At 63.8% G+C, this 25,854-nt stretch overlaps 2 protein-coding genes across 7 annotated transcripts; both read left to right on the top strand.

Moving 5' to 3' along the window:
- The first annotated feature begins 945 nt into the window (after nt 1–945).
- On the top strand, nt 946–22,936 carry IKZF4 (IKAROS family zinc finger 4). Of its 6 annotated transcripts, XM_040539519.1 has the most exons (8): nt 946–993; nt 6,379–6,433; nt 10,378–10,482; nt 14,144–14,404; nt 14,564–14,731; nt 19,200–19,349; nt 20,178–20,309; nt 20,563–22,936. In XM_040539519.1, exons 2-8 carry the CDS (start codon nt 6,394–6,396, stop codon nt 21,285–21,287), a joined length of 1,581 nt encoding a protein of 526 aa, XP_040395453.1. In that variant the 5' UTR covers nt 946–993; nt 6,379–6,393; the 3' UTR covers nt 21,288–22,936. The 6 variants fall into 6 exon arrangements, with proteins under 6 accessions (XP_040395453.1, XP_040395456.1, XP_040395459.1 ...); XM_040539522.1 differs by lacking the exon at nt 20,178–20,309; XM_040539525.1 differs by lacking the exon at nt 6,379–6,433 and having other exon boundaries at nt 975–993.
- An 871-nt stretch (nt 22,937–23,807) lies between these two features.
- Nucleotides 23,808–25,826, top strand: RPS26 (ribosomal protein S26). The gene is made up of 4 exons (XM_040539589.1): nt 23,808–23,962; nt 24,724–24,901; nt 25,483–25,613; nt 25,716–25,826. The coding sequence occupies exons 1-4, from the start codon at nt 23,960–23,962 to the stop codon at nt 25,749–25,751; spliced, it is 348 nt and encodes a 115-aa protein (XP_040395523.1). The 5' UTR covers nt 23,808–23,959; the 3' UTR covers nt 25,752–25,826.
- Nucleotides 25,827–25,854: the final 28 nt, after the last annotated feature.

The raw sequence follows: 25,854 nt of genomic DNA, 5'->3' as shown, positions 1-25,854 counted from the left end.
CCCCCCCCAGTCCCAGGGGCTCGTTCCTGGTCCCCGTGGATCGCCCCCCCCCTCAGTCCCTGTGAAGCCCCCCCGGTCCCAGTGGACCCCTTCTTGGTCCCCATGGACCCCCCGGTCCCTGTGGAACCCCCCCGGTCCCTGTAGACCCCCCCCCCATATCCCAGTGCCCCCCCTTCCCCCTCCGGTCCCGGGGACTCCTTCCCGGTCCCCGTGGACCCCTCAGTCCCCGTGGACGCCCCCCCCCGTCACTCCCCCGTCCCCGTGGACCCCCCCGGTCCCTGTGGACCCCCCCCGCCGGTCTCGGGGGCTGCTTCCCGGTCCCCGTGCACCGCCCAACCCAGCCCCTGTGGAGCCCCCCCGGTCCCCGTGGAACCCCCGGTCCCGGTCCCGGTCCCCCCCCCCCCTTCCCTGCGGCTCTCCTGGGGGCCAACGGCGTGCCCACCTCGGGGGGCGGGGGGGTCTCGGTACGTCCCGGTACCACCCCCGGTACCTCTCGTGGCGTCGCTGCTCCCGCTCCGCGAGCCTCACCGGCGACCGGTGACCGATGATGATATCGGCGATCGGTGACGATCGATGATCGGTGACGATCGGCGATCGATTGCTCCCGCCTCCCTCCCTCCCCCCGCCCCCCCCCGCCCCCCTCCCTCCGGGGCCCGCCCTCGACGCGCTCGGCGCTCGGCTGAGCCCCCCGGTGCCGGCCCGCGTTGGCCCCCCCCCCCCCGCCCCCCCCCGCCGCCGCCCCCCCCCCCCGGCGGCTCGGCGCTCGGCTGCGCGGCCTGGCTGCGCGCGGGGGCCGGAAGTGGCTCGGGGCCGGCGGGGGGGCCCGGGCCCTCCTCAGGTGAAGCCGCCGCCGATGGAGCCGCCGCCGTCGCCGCCGCCGGGCCGCTGAGCCCCCCCCCCCCCGCACCCAGCCCCCCCCCCCCGTCCCGCCGCTGCTCCCCCCCCCCTCCCCCCCCACGCCCGGGCCGGGGGGGGCCGCTCCGTGTCCTGCCGGTGAGGGGGGGGTACGGGGGATGGGGGGAGCCGGGGGGGGGACGTGGGGGAGATGGGAGGGAACGGGGAGGGCGGGGGGGGTCTCCGGGGCGGGGGGCTTCGGGGAGGGGGGGGGCTGGCACCGGGAGGGGGGAGCTCGGGGCGGGGGGTCCCGGTCCCGGTCCCGGTCCCGGTCCCGGTCCCGGTCCCGGTCCCGGTCCCCCCACAGGTCGCGGGCGCTCAGGGAAGCGGGGGCGGGGGGTTTGGGGGGCATTTTGGGGGAGGGGTCGTCGCACCCCCTTCGGCCCTACAGCGCCGCTTCCCCGGGATGGGGCCGGGGTGGGCACCCTGGGGGCACAGCCTCAGGCACCGGCGCTCGGGGGGCGGGCTGCGGGCCCGGGGCTGCCTCCTCCTCCTCCTCATCTTCATCGTCTTTATCCTCGTCCCAGTCCCGGCCCGGGGGGGTCGCCGGTGCCGCCACCTGCGAACGGTGGGCAGCCCCTGGCCCAGGGTGGGGGCCGCCGGCCACTTCGGGGCCTCGGGGAACATCGCCGAAGTTGGCTGGGGCTGGTTGGGGTTGGGGCGCTTTGGGGTTGGGGCGCTTTGGGGTTGGGGCTGGTATCGGGATTTTCCCCCCGTTCCTTTCCCCCTTTTCCGTGCTCTGCCCGTCCCCGTGCAGCTGCCCGCCCTCCGCAGCTGTTCCCCGCTGCTTCCCCCCCGGCCTCGCAGCGGGTTTCTGGAGCGTCGGGCTTGTGGGAGAGGGGTTTTGTAACGAGCCGCTTGCGGGCGGGATGGGGCGAGGAAGTGGCACGCCGACCCCGTTAGGGCGGCACGGCGGCGGGACGCAGCGCTCCGAGCAGCGCCCCTGCGTGCCGCTACACCGGAGTCGAGGTTGGAGCCGGGCAGAGCCCCCCCCGCTGCCCTGAGGACCCTTCCCGGTCCCTTTGGGTGGTTGTGCCACGGGGTCCCTCCTTGGTTTGTTTCCCAGTTGCCCTGTCCCCTGCTGCCACTTCTCCCTGAACGCGCTCCCGCTGGGGTTGCAGCGCCCTTGCCCTCCCGTGCAGCTCCCCCGAGCCCTGGCGTGCTCCACCGCGCGCTCCCCGACTTCGTTTCATGGCTCGACACCTCCTGCAGCATGAATTCCCAACTCGTTCCGCTTGTAGGGAGCGAGGACGCGTCCTTCCGCCGCGTCCATCGCCGTGCTGGTGCCGGCCGGGTTTTAACCACCTTGGTTGGGCAGCGTGGGCTCGTGGAGACCCCGGCACACCGCGTGGCGCCCGGACCCCAGACCTGGCGCTTGTTCCCCGCTCGCAGCTGCAGGATCGGCTCCCGGGGCAGCGATGTGCTCCCGTGTCCTGCGGGGCCCTACGGGGCTTCACGTGTGCCTCAGCTCCCCCGGCCGCGGGGCGGGGTCGGCACCGGGCTTCCAGGAGCCGAAGGGTGCCTGAAATGTGAGCGAGGCTTCGACCATGAGCTCTGGAAAGTGCTTCGGGCCGGTGCTGCCGGTGCCGTGCTGGTGCTCCAGGCGTTGAAGCAGAAACTCCGGAGACCCCGTGAAGGTGTCGGGAGGAGATGGGGCACGGGGCACAGCACTCGGAGGACGCCTCCCCTCCTGCCCCCCGGTGGTTTGGTGCCGTGTAATCGTGGGCGAGCGCCCACTGGGTCGCAGAACAGCGGCGCTCAGATGTGCAGCTCCCGTTTGTGGAGGTCGGCGCCTCCCTCCCGGGGTCCGCAGGAAGGTTTCTGCCCGTCGGCCGGAGCAGATGCTGAAGAAGGGACTTCTTTCTCCCCCTCTTGCTGCCAGGGGAGTCTGAGGAAACGCGGCTCGTCCTTTCATCTCTCGCAGGCTCAGCTCGGCTGTTTGTGGCGGTTATTTATTCGCGTTGCGGTGGTGCCTGCAGGGCACGACACGGATTTAGATGCTGAACAAAGACGTGGTAAAAGCTGGCCCTGGGTTGGCTCTGAATTCAAACTTCGTAGGAGTCGCTGGGCATCGGGAACGCGTTTAAGACGAGCGATTTCACGTCGCGCTGCTCCGCGGTGCTTTTCCCATCAAACCAAGTTGTGTCGGTGGCCGGGCACGCTGCGCGTCCCGTCGCGTTGGCGTCAGGAGCACTTCCAGCACGGGAGGAGCTTCTCCCGTGCGGTGAAAATTAACAAAAAAGTAAATAAAAAAAGAGCATCTTTGAGCAGAGACGCGCTTGGTGCGGGCTGCTGGCCTTCGTTTTGATCGTGGGTCTGAGGTTTGGATCTGGATCCTCAAAGGGGTTTTCCCTCTCCCTCCTCCTGTTCTATCAGGCGCTGGTCTCACGTAGGGCAGGAATCGCAGCCGCGCTGCTCGTCTCCTGCGCTGATCTCCCCATCAGGGTGCCCGGGGACAGAGCGGTGTGAGCGGTTCGGCTGTGGGGTCCGTGAAGTTTTCCCTCCCATCCCTAAAGCAACACCCAGCAGTTCCCGGTGCCGGGCGGCGTTGGTTCGCGCCGGTGTAAACGCCCGAGGGGACTCAGGGTCTCACCCCAAGCCAGCCTCGGGAGGCTGCCAGTGGCTGCCCTTCCAGGCAGAGGACTGCCTTAAATCCGTACGTGTTGTTTTTTTTTTTTTAGCAATGACACTTCGTCTTCCTTAATGATATATTTCAAAACACGGAAACAATGGGAGCTATTTTCTAATGGATAAAACACGCCGCAGAGCCCCGCTCCCCGCAGCCCGGCTGGTTTGCTGCTGGCTGCCGAGCCGCTCCGAGCGCGGGGCTGCCGCTGCCACCGGGGCTCTGCCACCGCCCGGCCGCTGGGCTTTGAAGCCTCTCCAGCAACACCAACTTTTCTCTCTTTTTTTAATTTTTTTTTTTTGAGCAGCTGGTTCGTTCGGCGCGCTTCTGCTTGCAGTGAAGGTGGAAAAAAAGCCCTCATGTTGGAAAATCAGCCGCCGCTGGTGGAAACAAGGCTTTGGGAGAAGAAGCGGCGGGGACCTTTACAGCGCTTACTCATCCTGACCCCGAGAGAAGGCTTTGAGGTGCTCCCCCTGCACCTTCCTCCTCCTCCTCCTCCTCGCCGCAGGTGCTGGGACATTACCGGGGCCGAGCCCTGAGCCCTTCAGCGCGGCTCCGGGCAGGGTTTGTGTTGGCCCCGCTGCTCAGGCGCCGATCCCGGTGCTTGGGGCTTGTCCTGGGTGTTCGGAGGCGGCTCGAGCTGGGGAGGGAGGAATTGAAGGGTGGCAGCGGGCTCTGCCTGGCTCCTTTGGAGGGCTCCGAGGGTCTCGTGCAGCGCCAGGTGCTGGTGTGGCGAGCAGAGACCCGGTGCCTCCACTGCCGTTGGCGTCTTCCCTCTCTGCTAGCACAAAGGGCGTTCGCAAATTGTTTCGTGAGGAGACGGAGGGTGGTTTTATTTTAAACTGGGCTAGTTCTGAGGATTTTATTTTATGTTTTTTTTCCTTGAGCGTGGCCACATGGGGAAAAGTCCCTGTTTCGGCAGGGAGGAGGGCACTGAGCTGCTCCAGTTCCTGGACAAGTCCGCGGGCAGCACAGCTTTGTCCCCGGCTTTCCACCCAGGAGGACTTTGGGGTCCCCCCCTGGCTTCCCAGCCCTCTTGGGGTACTTTTCCAAGGGGGAAGGCGCCCGGAGCAACGGGCACGGGGCCGTTTGCTGGCCGTAACCTTAATGGGACGGCTCGTGTGGGTAGGGAGTAGGAGTTGCAGAACTTGCTCCTTAACTCGGTTGCATTTGTCTGATTATCAGCTCATTACTCGGAGGGAAATTAATTTCTCAGACCAACTCCTCGCTGTCCAGGTCCCCAGGGCCGCCCGCTGGCAGGAAGAGGGGGCTTAGGGGCGACGCGGCGCGGTCCCCCGCGTACTGCAAACCGCCGTCGAGGCTCATCCTCAGGGTGGTCGCTGGGCACCAGGTCTCGCTTTTTAATTTAGTGCTTTCTGGCTGCGGAATAGAAGAGAGAAAGGGCTTTGTAAATCAAATTGATTTTTGTTATTACGTTGCCTGCCCTTTGTGCAAAGCAGACGGATCTCTGAGCGTGTGCCTAGCGCAGAGGAGCAGAATTATGGGGTCGGCAGAGATAAGGCTGCAGGATGCACCTGAAACCACAGCTGCCGTGCAGCTCGAGGGAGAGATCCCACCCAGAGTGGCCTCGCCGAGGGGTCGGAAACGGTGCTCTGAAGCCCGAGCGGGGCCGGGCTGCGCGGGTGCCGCTGGGGAAGCCGCCGTCCTCGGCCTGATGCGGGGCAGGGACCGGGGGGCTGCAGCTTCGTCACCTCCTGCAGCCCCCAGAACTGGGTCGGGGGTGGGCAGAAGCCCCCAGGCACGGGTCTGCGGTGCCAAACGGCGCGACGAGGGCCAGCGTGATGTGGTGGTGCAGGCAGGACCGGTGCCATGGAGCTGCCGCGCTAGGTGCTGCTGGGACGGGCGCGGGGCAGCACGGCAAGAGCCTTTTATTCCTAATTAACGCAGAGCAAGCAGCCAGGCCCAGGGGTTAATTAGCCCAGGCTGGTGCGAGAAGCAGTTGTGGTTAAAATTCATTTTGTAAGGGGCTCGGTCCGAGAGGGGCGACCGATTCCCTCCCGCTCGGAGAAGGCACCGAGCTCCCTGGGGAAAGGCTCCGTGCCCTTACCGGCCCTCTGCGGGGCCTCGAGGAGTTCGTGGCGCTCCTCTCCTCATGTGAGCGAGTCGCCGTTATTCCCCTTTTTGGGGGACAATTCATCTCCGCAAATTATCACATTTTTTAATTGTTCTCGGCAGCGAACGCTCCGCTTCGGGACGTGTCAGCTGCCAATTACAGCAAATGCTAACCGGCAAGGCTCGTGTTTTTAAAACTGCGCTCGTTTTGTTGTTTAAACAGCAGACGTAATTGACGAATAAAAGCCGTCTGAATGTATAAAACGTTCATTATCTCCGTGGGGTGCCGAGCAACAAAATATAAGGCAGATTTCCCTTTTATTTTAGCGTGGTCTTCGGAGCGGCTGTGGGTGCTGCTTGACGGAGCACCACGTGCGGCCGTGCAGTCTCGCTGCCCCCAGCCTCGCTGCTCTCGGTGACAAAATGAAGCCGAACGCTGCAGCTCGGCGTTCCCCATATCCAAGGCTTTGCCTCCCTGCCATGGGCACCTGGGCACCCGGCGGCCGCTCCCCACGGGCAAGGGAGAAGCGAGTTGTCCGTGTGAGCCGTCCCATGGCTGTTCGTCCGCCTGGCTGGGCGCGTGTCACGCTGGTTTGGCTTGGAGCGAGCCCCGTCGGGGCTGGTGCGAGGTCGGAGGGGATGGAGGTGACGCCCCGGTGGCGAAGCTGTTCTGGAGGAGTTCAGGGAGAGCAAGGTGGCTGCTGCGAGAGGCCGCTCGGCGGGAGGAAGGGCACCCGAGGCGCCTCTGGAGGCAAGCTCTGACTCAGCTCTGCTTTCTCTTTCAGCACAGTACCTTAAGGATGGATATAGAAGACTGTAATGGCCGATCCTACATATCTGGTACGTCTGATCGTGGTATTTGCCACTTATTTGGGGTTGCTAATATTATAAGGCGCTCGGTTTTGCCCTCCGGCTGTAAGCTGTCCTGGTTGCTTCGCCCCAGGCTGTGCTGTGGCGCTGAAGAGCCGTGTCTGGTGCGTGCCGTTAAGTGTCTGGGATGTGCCGTGTGCCCGTGGAGTAGCAAACAGCTGACTACAAAGTCGTGGCTGGCCAGCCCTTGGAAGCGTGTGCTGAACTTCGTGTGCCTGTCTGTGTGTCTGCTATTGGGGCACTGTCACTGTGCCAGCACGCGGCCGGAGGCGAGATCCAAGCCCGGCTGGAAGGAAATTTCCAGGGCAGAGGGCGCAGTCCTGGGGCCGGGGCATCCGGGGGCTTTGCCCCCACTTCCCACTCCTGTACGGTCGCGCTGCGCCCAGCTCACAGCTCAGGAGCATGTGGGGGTCTTGAGTGTCACAGGTGGTCTCAGCCGTGCCTTGCCAAGGAAAGCGAAAGCTGCTTTGGCGGGGCTCGGCGGGGCTTTTGGGGGCTCGGCGCCCCAAGAGGACCACTGCTCGCGATGTGCCATCCCCTCGGTGTGCTGGGCTGTGCTGGGACGTGTGGGGTTAGGGTACGGCCCGATGTGGGTCCAGAAGTCGTGCAGCCAGCAGCAGCCCGCGGGTCCCTGAGAGGCAGGAGGACGTGGCACTGCAGGCTGGAGGAGCCGGGGCGCGGGGATGGATCGCTGAGCGGGGATGGAGCTCAGGAGCTGAGGAGCATTAAAAGGGAGGGAGAACCCCGGCCGCTCTAACCAGCGGCGGCTGGGCCTTGGTGCCTTGACAGAGCTGCGCGGGGGACCTTGCACAACGCCCGGCTGCATAAATCACGTCGGGTCCTGCCCGTCTGACAAAGTTCACACTCGCATTTATTGTGCGCGCCGTCGCCTTTCTGGGAAGACTTCCCCCGGTCCCCGGAGGATCCGCGCTCGGGTTTGGCACTCGGCTCTCCTCAGAGCTGCTCCTGCTGCTGTTCGCTGGGGTTTGGTCTGCGAGATGCCTCCGTTAAGTAACGAAACGCTTCCCCCGCCGTGCCGGGGGCTGCCTGGCTCGCTTGGCTCTGTTCTCCAAAGAGCAGAGCCGCGTCCCCCAGCGCTTGCTGCTGTCCTCGCGCGGGGCTCGGATGTGCGCGGGTGAGCTCGGTGCCGTGCCGCTGGCAAAGCTCCGGCTTTGCTTTTCCCTCAGGAGCTTCGTGGGCGAGCTGCCCCCTTCCCTGCGCTCCTGGGAGCCCAGAAACGAGGCAGCATGAAAAGCCTTTCTGGGCACAACCTCCATCGCTCCCTGGGGCTGGAAGTGCTGGGGTTCGAGTTCTGGGCAGCTCATGGGGCTTGGAGGGGATGGGAGCGGTTGGAGGACGGGTGAAAGGTGGGGAGAAGAGAGCCCCATGGGCCATCCCCACCGGGGTCAGCTCTTTATTTTCCCCAAACAGCCCTCGTTCACCTGGCCCAAAAGCAGAGCACCCCTGGGCTCAGCCACATGGGGCTACGGTGGGCCTGGTGACGATCAGCTGCTCGTTAAGGCCGGGGTCGGGGCCTGCTAATTAACTGCTTTTTCGGTCGCTGAGCTGCTGGGGGGTTGAAATGACTGGAGGAAATGAACAGCAGAGCTCTCGAAACTTGTTTCTGTGAAACATGTTTAATTAAACGAGCTCTCTTAAAAAAAATAAAAAATAAAAGTTGACATTTGTCAAATAGCGAGGTAACCGAAAGCTCGGAAATTCTTAAAGAAGGTGAGATCGGGTTTGCGTTTTTTTTTCTTCTCCTTTGAATCCTTCACAGAAAATAAGCCCGTTGTGAGATGGCTCTGGTGGAGGCAGAGGCGTTATACGGAGGGGCAGGAGCAGGGCAGAGGTGGGCGAGAGCCCCCCCGTGTGCCGGTGCCGCTCTCCCTCCCGGCACCGCCGCACGTCCCCGGCACCTGAGAACGGGGCCTAGCACTCGAAGCTCCTCGGAGAACCGGGCTGCAGGCGGGTGTAGGGGCAGCGAGGCCGTCTCACGCACCACGTGCAGGCTTCCGCTTGTTCTTGGAGCAAAGGGGACGCGGCCCGGCGTTTCTGGAGCCTGACGAGTCGTCAGAGAGGGGAATTGCTGCCGAACGCAGGCACCGCAGTCACACCTCTCCCACAGGGAGCCTCCCCGTGATCGGGGGTCCCGGTGCCAAACCCCGGGAGAGCCCCGTCCCCTGCTGCGGGGTCAGCGCCCCCGAAGCCTGCGGTTTAAATGCCGCCCGTGGGGCAGGATGCGGCCGGTTTTCTGCCACAGGGCGAGGAGGTTCCCGGCCCCACGGCGCAGCTTCAGCACCGGGGGGCTGTCGGCAGGGCGAGGGGCGTCCTGGTGGGCTCGGCCCCGGTTTTGGGGAGGGCTGAGCGCCGCGATCGGCTCAGTTGTCCTGTGGTGCTGCCGCTCAGGAGCTGCTTTGGGATCCGGAGGAGGGAGCTGGGTGAGAGCCGGGGTCTGAGCGGGGAGCTGCACATCCCGCGAGGCTCGGGGGGAAATTGTCGCCCCGTTTCTGGGGCCGGGGACCCCACCTCGGTGCCCCTGCCGATGCAGGGGGGTCGGAGCCCCAGTGACAGGAGGCTGCAGAGGCTGGTGCTGGGGGCGGTGCTGTTCCGTGGGCATCAGGGCCCCTCTGGGTGACATTTGGGGTCCTGTGCCCGGCTGCTGAGCCCCCGCCGCGCCTCCCATCCCAAGGAGAGCAGCGCAGCCCAGCTTCCCGCTCGCCGTGCCGCCTGACTGTAAAGCGACGGCCGCGTCCCTCGCTTCCAGGAATCAGCTCTTCCTGGAAGGTGAGCGGCCGCGTTCGCCCTGCCAGGGAGGCACCGACATGTACGCGCGGCCGGCTGTCTCCAAGGAGTTGGCTGTGGTAACACTCGGGGTCTCTCCAGCAAGGTTAAATAACGCGAGTGGAACGGGAACGGGGGGAAGGATCCTGACAACCCGGCACTGTTTCCGCTCGCTCTCGGCGTGTGCGGGGGAGAAGCGGCGCAGAGGTGGGCACGGGGCACCCGTGGGGGTCTCGAGTCTCTTGTGCAGGCAGGGAGAGAGGGAAGGGGAGCGCCCGAGCCCTCGTGGGGGCATCTGGTGAGGTGTGCTTGGGGCGCAGCTCCCGACGTGCGGCACCGAAACCCCTCCGAGAGGCTCGGTCCCCACCTGAAGCGGCTGCTGGGGGATGGGGCTGCAGGATGTGCCCCCGTCCCTCTGCGACCGGCGCTGGGCTGTTCTCAGCGGAGCTCCTTGTTCGGCGGTCTCCTAACCTCGTCTCGCCTCCCTTAGGGGTGCTTGTGGCTCGGACCAGCCGGCAGCAGCTCGCCAGCCCCGCTTGAAGCCACTACGACCCCGGGAGGAGGGAAAACATCCCCAAAGGGTGTCCCGGGGCCTGCGAAGGGGCGCGGGTGCTGCCGGCCGGTCCCAGCCGAGCGGCGGCTCAGCGCACGCCGCCTGACCGCAGGCGTTTGCCCCTGCTGCTCCCCGTGCCCAGCGGGGCTGACGAGCTCTGCGGCCCCGCAGTCGCCAGACAATGGGATGAGCTGGGCTCAGAGTGCGCCGAGAGAAGAGCTGCTCCAGACGCGAGCCTTTAGAAATAACATTCCCAGCTGTGCCGACGGAGACCGTGGAGCTTCTGCACTTTTCATCATGAAGCGCTTCGCCCTCCCTGTTCGCGCGGCGCGGCCGGGGCCACGGGAAGGGCTGGCAGCTCCTTGCGGGCAGCATCGCTACTGCGTTTCCAGCGTGAACGGGCAGGGACCTGGCTCCAGGCACGCGCCGATGTGCGCGGCTGAGGGGTCCCAAAGGGTCCTGTCCATCCGCAGCCCCTGTGGGAAGGGGGCTGGGGTATCGGCTCGGCTAAGCAAGGGCAGAGCGAGGCAGCCTCGGGCCTCGCTCACGTCTCTCTCCCTCCTCCCTGTTCCCAAAGGCAGCGGGGATTCCTCTCTGGAGAAGGAGTTCAGCTCAGCCATCGTGGGACCCGTGGTGAGCACGCCCAACAGCCAGCACTCCTCCCCGAGCCGCTCACTCAGTGGTGAGTACGCCGGTCCCGTGGCGAGCGGCCGTGGTGTCCCCAGGCCTGACATAATTCTGGCTTCCCGCTGGGATGGGTTTCTTCTCCTTCCCCGTCTGCTGACTGAATTATGTGTTTTTTTTTTTTGTTTTTTTTTTTAAGTGAATGAAACTGGTTTTTAGATTATATTTAAGAGCCTCCTGCAGTAAAATAGGTCTGACTGCAGGGCTGTCCCGGTCTGTCCCTCGTTGTTCCTGGCACACTGGTGGGAAATGGGATGTTTCTCTGGGTGAGTCCAGCAGGGCTGACAGAGACCGAGCCTGAAGAGAGGCTATTTACATCGCTGCCTTCTCAGGGCACCAGTCAAGTTTCCATGGGCCGTACGTGCTGCTAAGTAGTGTTGACGCAAGAGAAGAAGGAGCGCTGAGACGAGATAAGTTGGCAAGTCCCACTTTGAATCGTGCTCTGTGTTCAGGAGAGAGGGTCGGGCGTCTCTACCCGTTGACTCGCTAATGCCTGAAGACTGGCACTGCTTTGATCTCCCCTCTCTCCCAGCTCCTAGCAGATAATTGCGCCTTGCTTTTCCATAGCAGAGGGACTCCCCCGGGATTTATCCACGTGCGCTCCCAGCACTTGGTGGCTGGGACGTCTTGGTTTGGTCCTGGCATTACAGGGTGGCTCATTCTGAACCAAGATTAAAAAAAAAAAAAAAGTTTTCAGAAGGGGTAATGTGAATTACCTCTGTTCCCATTTTTTTTTTCCCTTTTATTGCTTACTATTTATTTTGCATTTGCCCTATAAAAATGCTTAGAAGCTCTGCGAAGAAATTAAATCTCAGATTTTCTGCAGAGAACCGTTCAGAGAGACAAGGCAGCCTTTTCGCTCCATCAGAAGCAAAAGGAATGGAGCACGTGGACTGGCTGAAGGGACAATAACGAACCCTTCCCCTTTAACAGCAGGATGCTAGTGATGGTATTGCCTCTGATCTGACTTGACTTCACAGCTGGTTCATCCAGCAAGCATCGTGCCCCAGAGGAGCAAGAAGATTATATAACCTGTTCTGCCAGCAGAGACTTCTCTCCAGCGAGACCGGACTCTGCATTGGTTCTGAAAGGAGGATTACAGAACAATAGTTGGCCTCCCTTCTTTGCCCAGGAAAAAAAATAAGTCCCCGGGGGAATGGGGAAAAAAAAAAAAAAAGAAAGAAAGAAAATCAAACTGCAGCAAACATCAACTCATCCAGGCAGCTCCTGCCACCGAGAGAGGAGCTTTTCACTTCGTGTTTGTGCACGGAGGCGTCTGTTCGCGCTGGGGCTCCTGGATGCTCCCAGCGGAGCATGGTGGCACCGTCCAACAAAGAAAGAAAGAAAGAAAAAGTTCTGCTTCCCCCAGGAATGCTTCAGCTGCGGAGCCTCCTCCCGGGCTGCAGCCAGCGGTGGCTTTGGCCAGTGGCTCGGCAGACGGCCTGCGAGCGCCTCTGGTTGCCAAAGCGGGGTGTCCGCATAGCTGCCGTTGCTGAGAGCCTCTCCGGGAAGGCAGCATTGTCTGCGGGCAGCAGGGGAAGGAGGGCAGCGCGCGCCAGAATTCCTGGGCTCCTCACCCTGCAATAAACTCCCCGCGGTCTCGGATGAATCACTTCCATGCTGCTGCTCCTCGCTAATCCCCACTCGCGAAGCCGTACCTAGCTCCGAGGAAGAGCCGGGGCCCCGCCGTGCCAGGGGCAGCACGAAGGGGCCTTTCCCTCACCCAGCGGGCCCCCGGCTGTCCCTGGGAGTGCAGGAGGTCTCCCCGAGACAGAGACAGCAACAGCGACGGTGCTGGCACGCCGGTGATCACGCGGCCTCCCGGTAAGCAACGCCGAGCCTTCCTGCTCGCCCACTGGGAAGGATCATCCCCACCTCAGCCGGTGCTGGAGTTGGTTCAGGGCCCCCTCTGGTTTTAAAGGTCAAATCCCGCGGCTGGTTCGGCGTCTGGGATCTTACCGAGGGTTTCGTGAACCCCCGTGGGGCTCGCTTCGGTCTGCAGCATGGAGCAAACCTCCTGTGTGCCCCGACCCGCGGGTGAGAGCCCTCTGCCTCCCACAAAGAGCCGAACAAGTCCCAGGGGTCGCATCAGCATCGGATCTGGAAGCTTCTGGGATTTCTGCACGGTTGTGCTCAGGCTGCTTGGTTCTCACGCCTGTCTCCACCAGGCAGCTTGGACGCCGTAATCTCCTTCCCTCCAGGCAGCAGAAGTCTCCTTTGTGTATATAAAGTTCAGCTTCCTCCAGCCCCCACAGTTCTCCTCTTAAGGGATTGGGAAGAGCCTCCTGCTTTAAATGGAAGAAATAAGAATCTGATATTTCAAGGGATTCTGTAAATATTTTGTTTAAGCCTGTGGGCTCAGTGCATTGCCATGTGGGTGACCTGGATTTGGTTTCTCTCCCGCACCACCGCCAGCCTCCGGCCTGACGGGACCAGCGCGAGGGGAGCAGGTAGCGGCCGTCCCCGGCTGGAGAGCACCCGGAGCCTCCCGGGGGATTCCCTCCCTCACTCGGGGTGGGAGGAAACTTCCCGATCCGATCAGTTAAGGGCTCGCTCTCCGAGCAGGCGGCTCCTCGCCGAGGGCACGGAGGCTGAAACGCAGCGTCGGGACGGAGGAGAGGAGCTGTCTTCCCTTCCCTGCTCCTTGCCTGCACGGAGCCATCGCCGTCCAGCGGCCGTCCTCTCGGGGCCGGTTTGATTTGTGGCGTTCCACCGCGCATCGGAGCGGCCGGGAATGTAGGTCACGGCTGGTGCAGCCACCCCGCTCCCGGTGCCGCAGGAGGAAGGAAAGGTAGCGGCAGGAGGGGCCCTGCTGCGCCGCGGCGCCCTCCTCGTGCGTTCCTCTGGCTCCGGCCCGCAGCAAGCAGGCGCTGGACGTGGTTCTTCTGCGCCTCCCATCACCATTCCCCCCCTGGCCTTGCTGCTGCCATGGGGTCAGAAGCGCCACGGGGTGGCTGCATGGGGCCACCTCCAGCCCATGGCCGTGGGACCTGTCCCTGGGGGCCGGCATCGCCCCCACCCAGTTCTCTGCCTTGTCACCCAAGTGCGCGGGGGCTCACGGTGCGCAAAGGCTCTGCAGGTGGCTGCGCGCTCGCTTCCCGCTGTCCTGTTTGTGTCTGTGTTCTCCGTTTAAATCCCTGGCGGATCCCAGGTCTTTAGGCAGAGATGGGATCTCGGAACTGGAGGTTTTCTCTAGTGAGAGGGGATTTACCGGCTCTAAGAGACTCGTGCTGCGCGCTGTCTGCCAGTAAATGTTGAGCCTTTACTGATTCAGTGTCAAAATCTGGTGTCTCCTGCTTCCTCTGAAGTACTCTAACAGCACAAGTGCTTTTTCTTTCACCCTCTGTCTTTGAATACAGGGAACAAAATGTGTTTTTTTCCTTCGGTTGGTCGCCTTACCAGGGCAGGATGCAAAGCAGCAGTCCTCGGGGTGTGCAAACAAGTTGTCCAGCCCATAACCTCTCGTGATCTGTGCTCGATGTCTGTTCTTAAGTAGTCAACAGGACAAGAAGAAGCGCGTTTGCCACAAACAATTCACTTAGCACATCAGCAGCATTTATTTTAGGAGTGAGCCTTGCCTAAACCGTGCTCCGAGCCTCTTTAACTCTGGTTTTCTCCCCTGCCCTGACTGCGTTTTGTCCTTTTCTGCCTGCCTGCAGCAAACTCGATCAAGGTGGAGATGTACAGCGATGAGGAAGCCAGCCGGCTGCTGTCACAGGACGAGCGGATGCTGGAGAAGGAGGACAGCGTCATCGTGGAGGACTCGCTCTCGGAGCCCCTGGGCTACTGTGACGGGACGGGCCAGGAGCCGCACTCGCCTGGCGGCATCCGGCTGCCCAACGGCAAGCTGAAATGCGACATCTGCGGCATGGTGTGCATCGGCCCCAACGTGCTGATGGTGCACAAGCGCAGCCACACCGGTGAGCAGCGGCCCCGAGGCTGCCTGAGCGGGGCGGGGTGGGCTCGAGGGGGCTGCGGGTTCCTGAGGCCGGGCGGCGAGCGCCTGTGGGCTGGTTGCTCCGTTGAGGCTGTGGCAAACGCTTCGGAGCAGGGTTTCAGGCGCTCCTCCCGTCCCGCAGGAGAACGGCCGTTCCACTGCAACCAGTGCGGAGCCTCCTTCACTCAGAAGGGAAACCTCCTGCGCCACATCAAGCTGCACTCCGGCGAGAAGCCCTTCAAATGTCCCTTCTGCAACTACGCCTGCCGCCGGCGGGATGCGCTCACCGGCCACCTGCGGACGCACTCTGGTGGGTGGCTGTGGCCGGGGAGGGGAGGAGGAGGAGGAGGCAGGGGAGGAACACGCGGAGAGGGAGCAAAGCCGGGGGGCTGAGCCCAGCTTTCGACAGCGTGCGGGTTCCTGGACCCGTGGCGTGGCCGAGGGCAGAGCCCGGGCCTGGGGAGGTGGCGGCGGCTGGGGGCTGCGTTGGCTGCAGGGGTGCCTGGGAGGCTTCGTGCTGCTGCCTGCCAGTAGTTCCTGGGGGTTATTGCATCTCTTTCTTGTAAAGATAAATGTTTAATAGATTTTATTGAGTCGAGATAGGTCCCACCCTTGGGTGTGCCCTGCCCCAGCGAAAACAAGCACCGAGGGGTTTTGTTTGTGCTGTTTTGACATTGTCCTTTAGAAATGTGACATTTGAGATGTGGTTTTCACCCTCCGGTTCCGTGATGTAACAGCTGGCTGGGGCCACGGGTGGGAGTGAGGCGCGCCAGCGGCCCCTGCCTCGCGATCGCTTGCCCTTGATTTGCGCACCCGCGCGCTTCTGTGGTGCTGCCGGGGCTTTTCGAGGTGGTGCCGGTGGCTTTGAACACCTGCGGCTCCCTCCTCTCTAACCTTTTGAGGGCCGCATGGAAACGAGTGTCTTGCGTGCTTCCTTTAAGGGAAAACCGGCTCCTCTGAGGAGCCCGTGCTCATCGCAGGCTTGCTCAGAGCCCAGCAGCCTGCTCCCCCCTCACAGCCCCCATTTTCTTTAGGGTTTTGCCCCTCGCCCCTTTCCGCCGCAGGATGCGATGCTGTGGGTTTTAGCTCCCGTCTGAATCTTCCCACTTCACCGTTTCCCTGGGGATTTGTCATTTCCCCTCCCCTACACATCCGGGACCCTCCTGGAGGTGCAGGAGGGGAATTGGAACAGTTTGGTCCCCGGAGCTCGGTGCTGGGGCTGGGAACGGGGCTGTTCGCTCTCACCTGGCGCCTGTGTGGGAGGAGGCTCGGGGCTTTTGCGGGAGCTTTCCGCCCGCTCTGTGTCGTCTCTGGGCATCCCCTCTGCAAAGGGAAAAATCTGCTGCTCGGTGCAGAACCCTTTTGGTCCCGTGCCCAGTCCTGCAGCCTGTGCAGAATGCAGGTGGCATTTCGATACCAAGGTGATCGGAAGAGTCTGTTCCTCCCCGGGGAAGGAGTGAGGTTAACGGCCTGGGGCTTTGCCAGTTTATGGGGACAAAAAGGCAGGGAAATACTTTCCCTGGAATCCTTCCTTATCTTTAAGGGGGGAGGGGGGGGAAAGAGAAGGGGAAAAAAAAAGAAAGGAGCTGGTTGTTGGAGGCAAAAACCCTCCTGTCATCGACTCCAGAGAGCAAAGAGCGCGTGCGTCTCCTCCTGCCCTGCTCGGAGGCTGAGGAAAGCCAGACCCCGGTGACAGCGCGGCTCCCCGCCACGCACGGGAAGAGCCCAGGGCGGTCGGTTCCATCCCTCTTCCTCCTCGGGCAGCCCCGCATGCTCCCGGGAGGAGCTGCCGGGCTTTGGGCATCAGCCCGACGGGCTCTGCAGGGGTTCGGGGCAGGGGAGGGCGCTGGGAATCGCCCCCTCTGCTGGATGGGCTCCAGCTCTGGAGCTGGAAGGCTTCTGGGTTTGGGAGAGGTCCTGCTAGGAAGGGGGTGGTTTTTTGGTGTTTTTAAACCCTCCCCATCCAAGGGCAGCGAGTGCAGGCTGTGGGTTCAGGGCTCTACGGGACTGAGCCCTGCTGGGGCTGAGGTCTCGTGGGGAGGACACGCGGGGCCGGCGAGACCGCGCTCGGAGCCCTGCCACGAGCTCTTGGGGCTTTTTGCCAGCTAACTAACGTGCCTCCAGGGACCCTGAACCTCTCCTGGCACCAAGATTTGAGGCCGTTCCTGGGCCCCGTGGCCACGTCTCCTCCCGTGGGACGAAATCTCCCCCAGGCTGTGCCTACCCCCCGCCTGTGGCCTCACAGGGTGCCCGGAGCTGGGTGCTCAGCGCCCCTGGTGCAGACTCGGGGCTGCGCCAGCCTCTCCCCGCTGCCAGGCACGGCAAGGGTGCCTGTGAGTCCTCGAGCCAAGAGAGACAGAAATGGGACAAGCCCTCGCAACATATCAAACAGCAATTAGTCTTTACGGGAGCTAATTATCGAGAAAACCTTCGCTTAATGTGGATTTCACAGGCAGAAGTCGAGCGGTTCCCCTGCCCGGGTGGAAGGCGGCGGGGCTGGCTCTTCCCTCCCTCTCCCCTAACTGAGGCGTGTGCGTCTCCTGCCGTCCCCACGGGGGACACGGCGGCTTTCATCTCGGAAGATGTGCTGTCCAAAAAAGTGAGGTATTAAAATCCAGATCAAACGCGCCGCGTGGCTCCGAAATAGATCAGAGGCTGCGGCCCCCCCCGGGACGGCTGAGCCGAGCTGCCGGTCCCCGGGGACCCCTCTGCCTTTCAGCCCTTTCTGCAGCCCCAGAGTGAGCGATCCTGGGGCTCGCCGCGTGCTGCGGTCAGCCCAGAGCTGGCTGGGAGCCTGCTGCCGGCGTGGGGCGATGGCTCCAGCGCGAATGGACAGCCCCGACCCCCGTGGGGCTGCCAGGAGGGCTTTGTGAGCACAGGGTCGGGTCGTTTTGTCGGGGAGTAACGAGACCGAGCCGTTTATTGAACCCTGACCGGTAAAAGCTGAGCGAGTGATGGGGGTTAATGAGAGAGAACGGAATTTGGAGCCGAGGCTCCAGCATCTGGGTCGCGGGGTTTGAGGAATAAATTCCTAGCGCACGTTTGTGTGTTCCTACTCGGAGCCTAGCGGCATCCTCGCCTCCCTTGGGACTGGAGTAAAGCAATACTCGGCCGCTCAGTGACAGTGCTGCCGCATGGGGAGGGCCAGCAGGGGAGGTTTGCGCTTGTCATCGGTTCCTCTGAGCCGATTTCCAACCTGGATACTCCGCGGGGAAACGCGCGGCGGCTCCAGGACCTCCTGCAGCTCAGCCGGGCCGGCGGCACCACGACTCCCTGTGCAAATCCAGGTGCTGGGGCTGGGGCAAACGAGCGTTCACCAGCAGCCCCAGAAGGTGCTTTTCAGAGGCAGTTAAAGGTTAAACCGCAAGCTGCAAAAATGGTGAAAACAACCCTTAATGCTGACGGGAACAGAAAGAGCCCGGTCTGGGCGGGCAGCACGGCCGGGGCGTGGGGGTTGGAGGGCTCCGAGGTGGCCGTAACTGCGCTGCTGCTCACCCCTGACAGCGGCTCCCGTCCCGTGGTGGGGAGGAAGAGCGCAGCGTCGCTCCCGGCACCACGGGGGGCTCGTCCTCGCCCCTTCCCCCGGGCACGCACTCCGGGATGTCGCCCCTCTCCGCGTAGCTGCTGCCCTAACACGCTCGATTCACAATCACCCGGCGAGCGGCACAAAACCCCGGTGTCAGCGTCTGCGTTTCCCTGTCCCCCGCGCAGACGGTGACCCCGAGTCGTGGTGGGAACGCGGGTGGCTTCCAGAGCTGCCGTCCCCCCTTGGGAGGTGCCGTGGTTTGTCGCTGTGAGTGGCCCACTGCTTAAGATGCGCCAGTAATGACGCCGCGTGCGCAGCCCAGCGCGGAGCAGCGCCGGGCCCTCAGCACGTCGCGGCTGCTCTCCTTTGTCTGGCAGCCGCCAGCCGGTGGGGCTGCCCGCTGACCTTGGGTGGCTGCGGTGATTTGCAGTCAGAAGTGAGAAAATTGGGAGAGACGAGAATGAAAATGCGTCTGACGAGCGTCTTATCACGAATCACGGCGCACGTCTGCACGCTCCGCACAGCAGCCAGGCGCTGGCCGAGCCGCTGAGCGCTCTGCGGCGGATGGAGGGTGAAGAAATGCTCGGTGGCGGTCAGGAGGCCGGGGGGGTTTCCAGCTGCCCTCCCGAAATGCCGCCTTTGCCGTCGGGGTTTTATCTGGCGGTGCGTAACGTGGACAGGCAGCTGCCAGAAACCCGCGGCCCTGAGGTCTGCGGGAGCAGAGCGCAGATAAAAGGCAGGTCAGAGGTGGCTTGTCGCAGCTGAGCGGCACGGTTCTGATTTATTGTCACAGCCTCCATCCGTCAGGATCCGGGCACATTCCCCTGCTCTCTGGCAGGGTGCATTGGAGGAGGCAGGTCGTCTGCCTGGCTCGGCCCCTCTGTTTCGGGGTGACCGGGAGGAAAGCTGGGCTCGGCGCCGGGAGGTACGGGTCTCCTTCCCGGCTCTGGAAATGGTTTTGAGCGCACCAGAGAGCCAGTGGTGCCCGGGCCCACACTCTGCAGATGGCATCGACAAAAACACTCGCGCTTGAGGTGCCAGAGCAGGGCGGGTTTGGTGCTGGTGCCTTTCTGCACGGCACAGCTAGATGGGGCGCTGCGCCGGTGGCTGCCTTATGTGCAGGCAGCCCGCTGCTTCCCTCGCCTCCGGACTTGCTTCCAGCCCTTCCCGGGCTCTGGGGTGAGGTGGCTGCAGCGGCTCAGCGGCGATTTATCTGTTCTCATGGCCAGGCTCTTGCTTTCATGTTTTGCAGTCTCCTCCCCCACAGTCGGCAAGCCCTACAAGTGCAACTACTGCGGCCGCAGCTACAAGCAGCAGAGCACGCTGGAGGAGCACAAGGAGCGGTGCCACAACTACCTGCAGAGTCTCAACACTGAACCGCAGTCGCTGGCCAGCCAGCAAGGTCGGTACCGCGGCGTCTGGCAGCCCCGGCGGGCACTGGGGGTGGGAGACCATGGGGTGGGCTCGCCCCCAGCGCTGTGTCTGCCTGATGGAGCTTTGCTTCGGGCTCATCCTTCCCAGCAGAAAAGGGGGAGGCGGAGAGCCCAGAGCCCCGGGGCCGTCCTGTGCCCCCGTGGTCATGGGATGAAAGGCGCTGTGTGTGTGTTGGTCCGTGCCGCGGGCTGGCACAAGTGCAAAGAGTCGCCTCGCTTCTCCGTCCCCATGCCGGCAGCCAGGCAGGGCAAACCCCCTGAGCGGACACGCTCCTGTCCTAGTGCGAGGACTCCCAAAATGTTTTCCGTAAATAACAAAACACAATTACACCGCTGTGATGTAGGGAATTTACCCTTGCGGGCAGGCTCCGCGTGGCTTGGAAGCGCGTTCTTGCTCCTCCATGGAGCCCGGAGATGGCTTCCTGCGTGTGCTGCGCTGGCGCAGAACCAAACCTGGTGCATTTCTGGCTCCTCGCCCTGCTGGAGCCAGACCCGATCCCGCCAGAGCTGCCGGGACTGGGGCGAGGTGTGTCGGGTAAGGCCGCGCAGAGGCGCTAACCAGATGAGCTAACTGATGGCACGGGAAGGGAAAAGCTGCCTTCACCAGCGGTGAAGCGGGGCCGGTCCCTCCGGGACGGCTTTGAGAGGCAGCAGTAGAGGCGAGGGAGCTTCAGCCCCCTGAAGCCGGTTCCTCTCGCCCTGGCGCAGCCTCGAGCCTCCGGCCGGGGCCGCAGGATGCCCATCCCGCTCACCCCGTCCCCGCTTGCTGGCTGACCGGGTTCCCCTTGTCTTGCCAGGTGACGAGATGCGAGACCTGGAGATAGTGCCGGACTCCCTGCTTCACCCCTCGTCCGATCGGCCGACGTTTATTGACCGGCTGGCGAACAGCCTCACCAAACGGAAACGATCGACACCTCAGAAATTCGTGGGTAAGGGGCTGCCCCCTTGCTTCCTGGGCAGACAGGAGAGGAGGGCGAGGAGCAGCCCCTGGCTGCCGGGGCCCCCACGGGCTCAGACTCTGCACTTGGGCACACCGCTGCCGCTCGCATAGCGCCTTTCATCCCCGCGAGGCCGTCCCCGGGCTGGGGCCAGGGAGGGATGGGACGGGACCAGGACAGGACCGGGACGGGATGGGGTCCCTGGGGCCGGCCCACCCGCTCTGACACCATCTCCTTCCCGCAGGGGAGAAGCAGATGCGATTCGCCCTCTCCGACCTCCCCTTCGACGTGAACACCGGCTTCGAGAAGGACATGGAGATGGTCTCGGCCCACCACCCCCTGGACCCCTCCTACGGCAGCTCCCTGTCCCTGATGGGAGGGGAGCACCTGCGCCCACTCCGGCTGCCCCCCACAAACTGCATCTCGGAGGTCACCCCCGTCATCAGCTCCGTCTACACCCAGGTCCAGCCCCTGCCGGGCCGCCTGGAGATGCCGGGGAGCCGGGAAGCCGTCGAGGGGCACGAGGACGTGGCGGACGGGGTGCAGGTGGTGTACCGGGGCCGGGAGCCGGGCGTTTCGCCCAGCAACGGCTGCCAGGACTCCACGGACACGGAGAGCAACCACGAGGAGCGGACGTCGCAGCTGCCGGCGGGGAACTGCGCCAGCAGCCGCCAGAGCCCAGCCTACGCCAAAGAGGACCCCAAGGTGCCGGAGGGGCCCCCGGCCGCCCGCTCCACGCCCAGCTCAGCCAAAGACGCCCTGCGCGTGGTCAACGAGGACGGGGAGCAGATCAGGGCCTTCAAGTGCGAGCACTGCCGCATCCTCTTCCTGGACCACGTCATGTTCACCATCCACATGGGCTGCCACGGCTTCAGAGACCCTTTCGAATGCAACATCTGTGGCTACCACAGCCAGGACCGGTACGAGTTCTCCTCCCACATAGTGCGGGGCGAGCATAAAGTCGGCTAAACCTCCCCCCACCCCAAGCCCCCCAGGCCTGACCCCACTCCTCCTCTGTCTCTAGCTCAGCCCCTCCACCCTTAGGGCATGGAACTGTTGGTTTTTCTTTTATACTCCTTTGCACTGACTTTGGCTACAAAAATATTTAAAAAAAATAATCAATAACTAAAAAAAAAAAAAAAAAAAACCAACCCCGGAGAGGGGGAGCTCTTAACAATTTGCCTTTTATAAATGGAGTTATTTAAATATTAACGGACTTTTTTGTGCTTTCCTCTCCCTCCACCTCCCTCTGTTATTTATTGAGCTGCTTAGTTTCTCTTTTTATAACTTTTTCCACCCCCAAAGTCTCGCTTGAATTTCTGAGACTGGTCCCCCCCCCCCCAACATCCCGTGCCGGCCCCGCGGCCGGACCCAACCTCACATTAGGTGCTAAAACCCCCCCGGGCTGCCCGGCTCCGGCCGCTCCTCTCCCATGGGTGCCAGGGGGGCTCATCATGGGTTTAACACCGGGGGGGGGGGAGGGGGCAAAACCAGGACCCCCTCCTCCCGGCGGGGGCTTCCCCCCCAGCCCCGAGCCCGTCCCTGTCCCGGGGGGCTCGGGGTTGCTCCGAGAAATGAAGGAAAACCAGAGCCCGGTGGGGCCGGGGCGAAGGCTCCGCTCTCCCTGCGGTTCCCTCCTCTTCCTCGCTGCCCCGGTGTCCCAGCTCGAGGGGCCCTGGGGGGGGGAGCTGCGTTTTTGGGGGCGATAACCAAAAACGGCGAGCGGGGAGCACCGAGGCCCCCCGGGCACCGAGGTCGCTCAGCAGCAGCTCGCCAGACTGCTCTCCTGAGGTCGAAACCAAAGGCTGTTCTTTTTTCTACAAAAACAAACAAAACCACCTCACGAGTCGGCAACGCCTGTTGCCCCGATTTGTTCTTTTTTCGCTTGTTTTTTTTTCCTTAATTTTTTTTTCCTTCTCCTTTCTTGCTTTTCCGTCGGCGGTGTTCGTGTCCTGGACGGCGACGGCGGTGGCACCACGGGGACAGCTCGGGGCCCGTCGGTGCTGGGGGGGCAGCCCTGCTCTGCCGAGCCCCCCGGGGACGAAGCTTCCCCAGCTTCAGGCCTTCGGTGGGCAGCTGCCTTTGGGGGGCTTCGGGGGTCTCGGGGGGGCCACTCGGTGCTGCCTGCCCCCTCCCCGCCATGTCCCCCGCCCCCAGAAGGGGCTTCAAAAGCAGACCCGGGAGCTCGGCTGCCCCCAAGCTCGGCCTTTTCTTTCCGTCTCTTTTCTTTTACCTGTAAGAGAGTCTAAGACAAATGTAGGAATTTTGTAAAACTCCAGGTCGCTTTACTGTGTAAATATCTATATTTTTTAATCAGATGTATGAAGAACAAAACGATGATGTGCAATACCCCGCCCCTCCCGGCTACGGCCGCTCCTTCCTTCCCGACGAGTTTTCAGTTGTAGAGCGTTCATGGATTTGCTGTCGTCTTGGTTTTCCCCTTTTTTGTGAGGTTAGACTCGCTTTTGGACAAAACAACCCCCCCCCCCCGAGCTCTTACCGCAGCAGCTTTTTGTATCTGTAAGATATTGTAAGTACCTATTTGTGTAATGGAGATCTACTACTGTAAGTTTTGTACTGTACTGGCTGAAGGTCTGTTATAAATAAACCGGAGTAATTTAACGCCCCCCCTCCCTGGCCGCGTTGCTCCTGGGGGGCTCGGGCTGGGGCTGGGGGGCTGCTGGGGCTGGGGGGCAGGACCAAGGGGTCCCTCTGGGGTCCCTCTCGGGGGGGCGCAGGGCCCTTGGGGCTTCCCCCCCACAAAGGGGGGCTTAGGGGGGTCGGCTCCCCCTAGGGTGGGAGCTTAGGGGGTCAGGGGACCCCCAGGTTTGGGGGTCGGGGGGCTCGGGCTGTTGGGCTCAGTGCAGGGGTCTGTGGGGGGCGCAGGGCTTCATGCTGGGGGGGGGGAGCCTCAAGGATTCTGCGCCCACCCCCCCCAGGAATGGGGGCTCAGGGGGATGGGGGACCCCCTGGGGTGGGATTTGGGGATCTCAGTGCAGGGGGCTGGGGGGTGCAGGATTGAGGGGTCCCTGTGGAGTAGGGGCGCAGGACCCTGAGGGCTCCCCCCCCCCCCGATTAGGGGCTCGGGGGGTGGGCTCCCCCCTGGGGGGCTCGGGGACACGGGGGACCCCCAGATTTGCGGGCGGGGGGACTGAGGGAGGTGGGGGACCCCCAGGTTTGGGGGGGGGGGCTCGGGGTTCCTCCTGCCCACCGCGGGGGGGGGCGGGGGAGCCTGGGACCCTCCCGGAGGCTGGGGTAGGTGCAGGACACGTGACCCCCTCCCCCGGAACCTCCCCCCCGCCTTGCGCAGCCCCAGGACTACATTTCCCAGCCTGCCCCGAGCCGCCGCCGCGCTCTCACCACGCGGCGCGCGCGGAGTTTTCGCACACCGCACGCACCGCGCGAACCCTTCCGCCGCGCCGAGAACAAAAAGTAGTCCCGGCCCCTCCACCGCCTCCCCGCCGCACCGGAGCCGCGGCCCCCCCCGACCCCGCCGCCGCGGCCGAGCCGAGGGGTCAAGAGGGGCTCGGCGGAGCCGGGGCGGGCGCAGGGCCGCGGCGGGGCCGCTTCCGGGCGGAGGGATCCGTATATAAGGGCGGCGGCGCGGGGCCTGCGCCCTCTTTCGCCGCCCCGGCAGCGAGATGGTGAGGGCGGCGCGGCCGGGGGGCGCCGGGGGGAGCTCAGGGGGCACCGGGGGCACCGGGAGGGGGCCGGGGGGGGGGGGGGGGGGGGGCCCTGAGGGGGGCCCTGAGGGCCGCTTGTGAGCCGCTTGTGGGGCACAGGAGGCCGCGGGGGGGCTGTGGAGGGGTCCTGGGGGGCAAGGGGGAAGGTGGTGGTGGGGGTTGGGGGCGTAGGGGGCAAGGGGCGGGTCGTGGGGACTCCATAGGGTGAGGGGTGCAGCGGGGGGGCTGCGGGTGTTTGGGGGGGGTTAGGAGGGGTTGTGGGGCGGGGGGAGGTCCGTGAGGGGCGGGGGGGATCTGGGGAGGGGGGGTGCATGTGGGACAGGAGGGTTATGGGGGGGGACCCCCTGTGGGGCAGGGGGGTGTGGGGTGCGGGTTCCCTACAGAGCAGGAGGGGTTATGGGGTGGGGGGGGGTCCATGTGTGGTGGTGGGGATCTGGGGTGGAGGGGCGTCCCTATGGGGCAGGAGGGGTCATGGGGTGGGGGGCTCCTGGTGTGTGGGGAGGAAACCCTGTGGAGCAAGGGGGATATGGGGTGGGGGGGCTCCCTGTGGGGTGCGGGGGGGACCCCTGTGGGGCAGGAGGGGATGTGGGGTTAGGGGTCCCTGTGGGGCAGGGGATGATATGAACGGGGAGCAGAACAAGGCTGTGGGGGCACCGCTGGGGTGCGGGGGGGTCTTAGGGGGTCGCGGGCTCCAGGGTTCATCCCCTCCCCTGCTCTCGCAGACCAAGAAGAGGAGGAACAACGGCCGGGCCAAGAAGGGCCGTGGCCATGTCCAGCCCATCCGGTGCACCAACTGCGCCCGCTGCGTCCCCAAGGACAAGGCCATCAAGAAGTTTGTCATCAGGAACATCGTTGAGGCCGCGGCAGTCAGGGACATCTCGGAGGCCAGCGTCTTTGACTGTAAGGGCTGCGGGACAGGCGCTGGGGGGGCGTCCCTGTGCTGTGGTTCCCCCCGGTAATGGGCTGGACCCTGGTCCCAGCGGGCGGCTGCGGGGCCAGCGGCCAGGCACTGTCAGCACCTGCACCCTCCGTGTCCCCCCCCACATCATGGCCCCACAACTGCCTCTTGTCCTCTGCACGGGGATGGGGAGGGGATGCGGTCATAGAATAGAACAGAGTGGTTGGAAGGGAGCTCAAAACTCACCCCGCTCCACCCCCCTGCCATAGGCAGGGACGGCACCCTGTGATCAGGGTGCTCAGGGCCTCATCCAGCCTGGTCCTGAACACCTCCGGGGATGGGGCATCCCCAACCTCTCTGAGCAACCTGTTCCAGCGTCTCACCACCCTCTGAGAGAGAAATTTCCTCCTAACCTCTGATCGAGGTCTCCCCTCCTTTAGTTTAAAACCATTCCCCCTTGTCCTGTCAACATCCGACTGAGCACAGAGTTGATCCAGCTTTTTATAAGTCCCTCGGTTGCCCTTGGGTTTTTCTGGCGGGAGCGGAGCTGGGGCTGACCCCCTCTGTCCCCCCCCGCCCCTAGCCTACGTCCTGCCCAAGCTGTACGTGAAGCTGCATTACTGCGTCAGCTGCGCCATCCACAGCAAGGTGGTGAGGAACCGCTCACGGGAGGCGCGCAAGGACCGGACCCCCCCGCCCCGCTTCAGGCCGGCGGTACGTGTCGGGGGGCGTTGGGAGGGTGGCCCCGAATGGATGGGGGGGGCGGGTTGGGGGGCGCCCCCCTGCATCTCGCTGACGCTCCCTTTTCTCTTGCAGGGCGCAGCCCCACGGCCTCCCCCCAAGCCCATGTAAGGAGACTGCAGCTGAAAACGTCCCCAGGCTGAAAATGTCCCTGAGTGCAGCCTGAATAAAGGACTTGACTCCAAACCTGGCTCTGTGCCTGTCAGCCTGTTGG

Source organism: Cygnus olor, chromosome 29 (genome assembly GCF_009769625.2).
Source record: "Cygnus olor isolate bCygOlo1 chromosome 29, bCygOlo1.pri.v2, whole genome shotgun sequence".
In the NCBI taxonomy this organism is placed as follows: Eukaryota; Metazoa; Chordata; class Aves; order Anseriformes; family Anatidae; genus Cygnus; species Cygnus olor.
This window is presented reverse-complemented; position numbering and strand designations above follow the sequence as displayed.

What these genes read in the sequence shown, in the direction of transcription:
- IKZF4 (XM_040539519.1), top strand. Translation starts at nt 6,394, where the DNA reads ATGGATATAGAAGACTGTAATGGCCGATCCTACATATCTG. An exon ending in TGGCCGATCCTACATATCTG is followed by an intron (nt 6,434 to 10,377) that starts GTACGTCTGATC and finishes CTGTTCCCAAAG; the next exon opens with GCAGCGGGGATTCCTCTCTG. An exon ending in GCACAAGCGCAGCCACACCG is followed by an intron (nt 14,405 to 14,563) that starts GTGAGCAGCGGC and finishes CCCGTCCCGCAG; the next exon opens with GAGAACGGCCGTTCCACTGC.
- RPS26 (XM_040539589.1), top strand. An exon ending in GGAGGCCAGCGTCTTTGACT is followed by an intron (nt 24,902 to 25,482) that starts GTAAGGGCTGCG and finishes CCCCGCCCCTAG; the next exon opens with CCTACGTCCTGCCCAAGCTG. An exon ending in CGCCCCGCTTCAGGCCGGCG is followed by an intron (nt 25,614 to 25,715) that starts GTACGTGTCGGG and finishes TTTCTCTTGCAG; the next exon opens with GGCGCAGCCCCACGGCCTCC.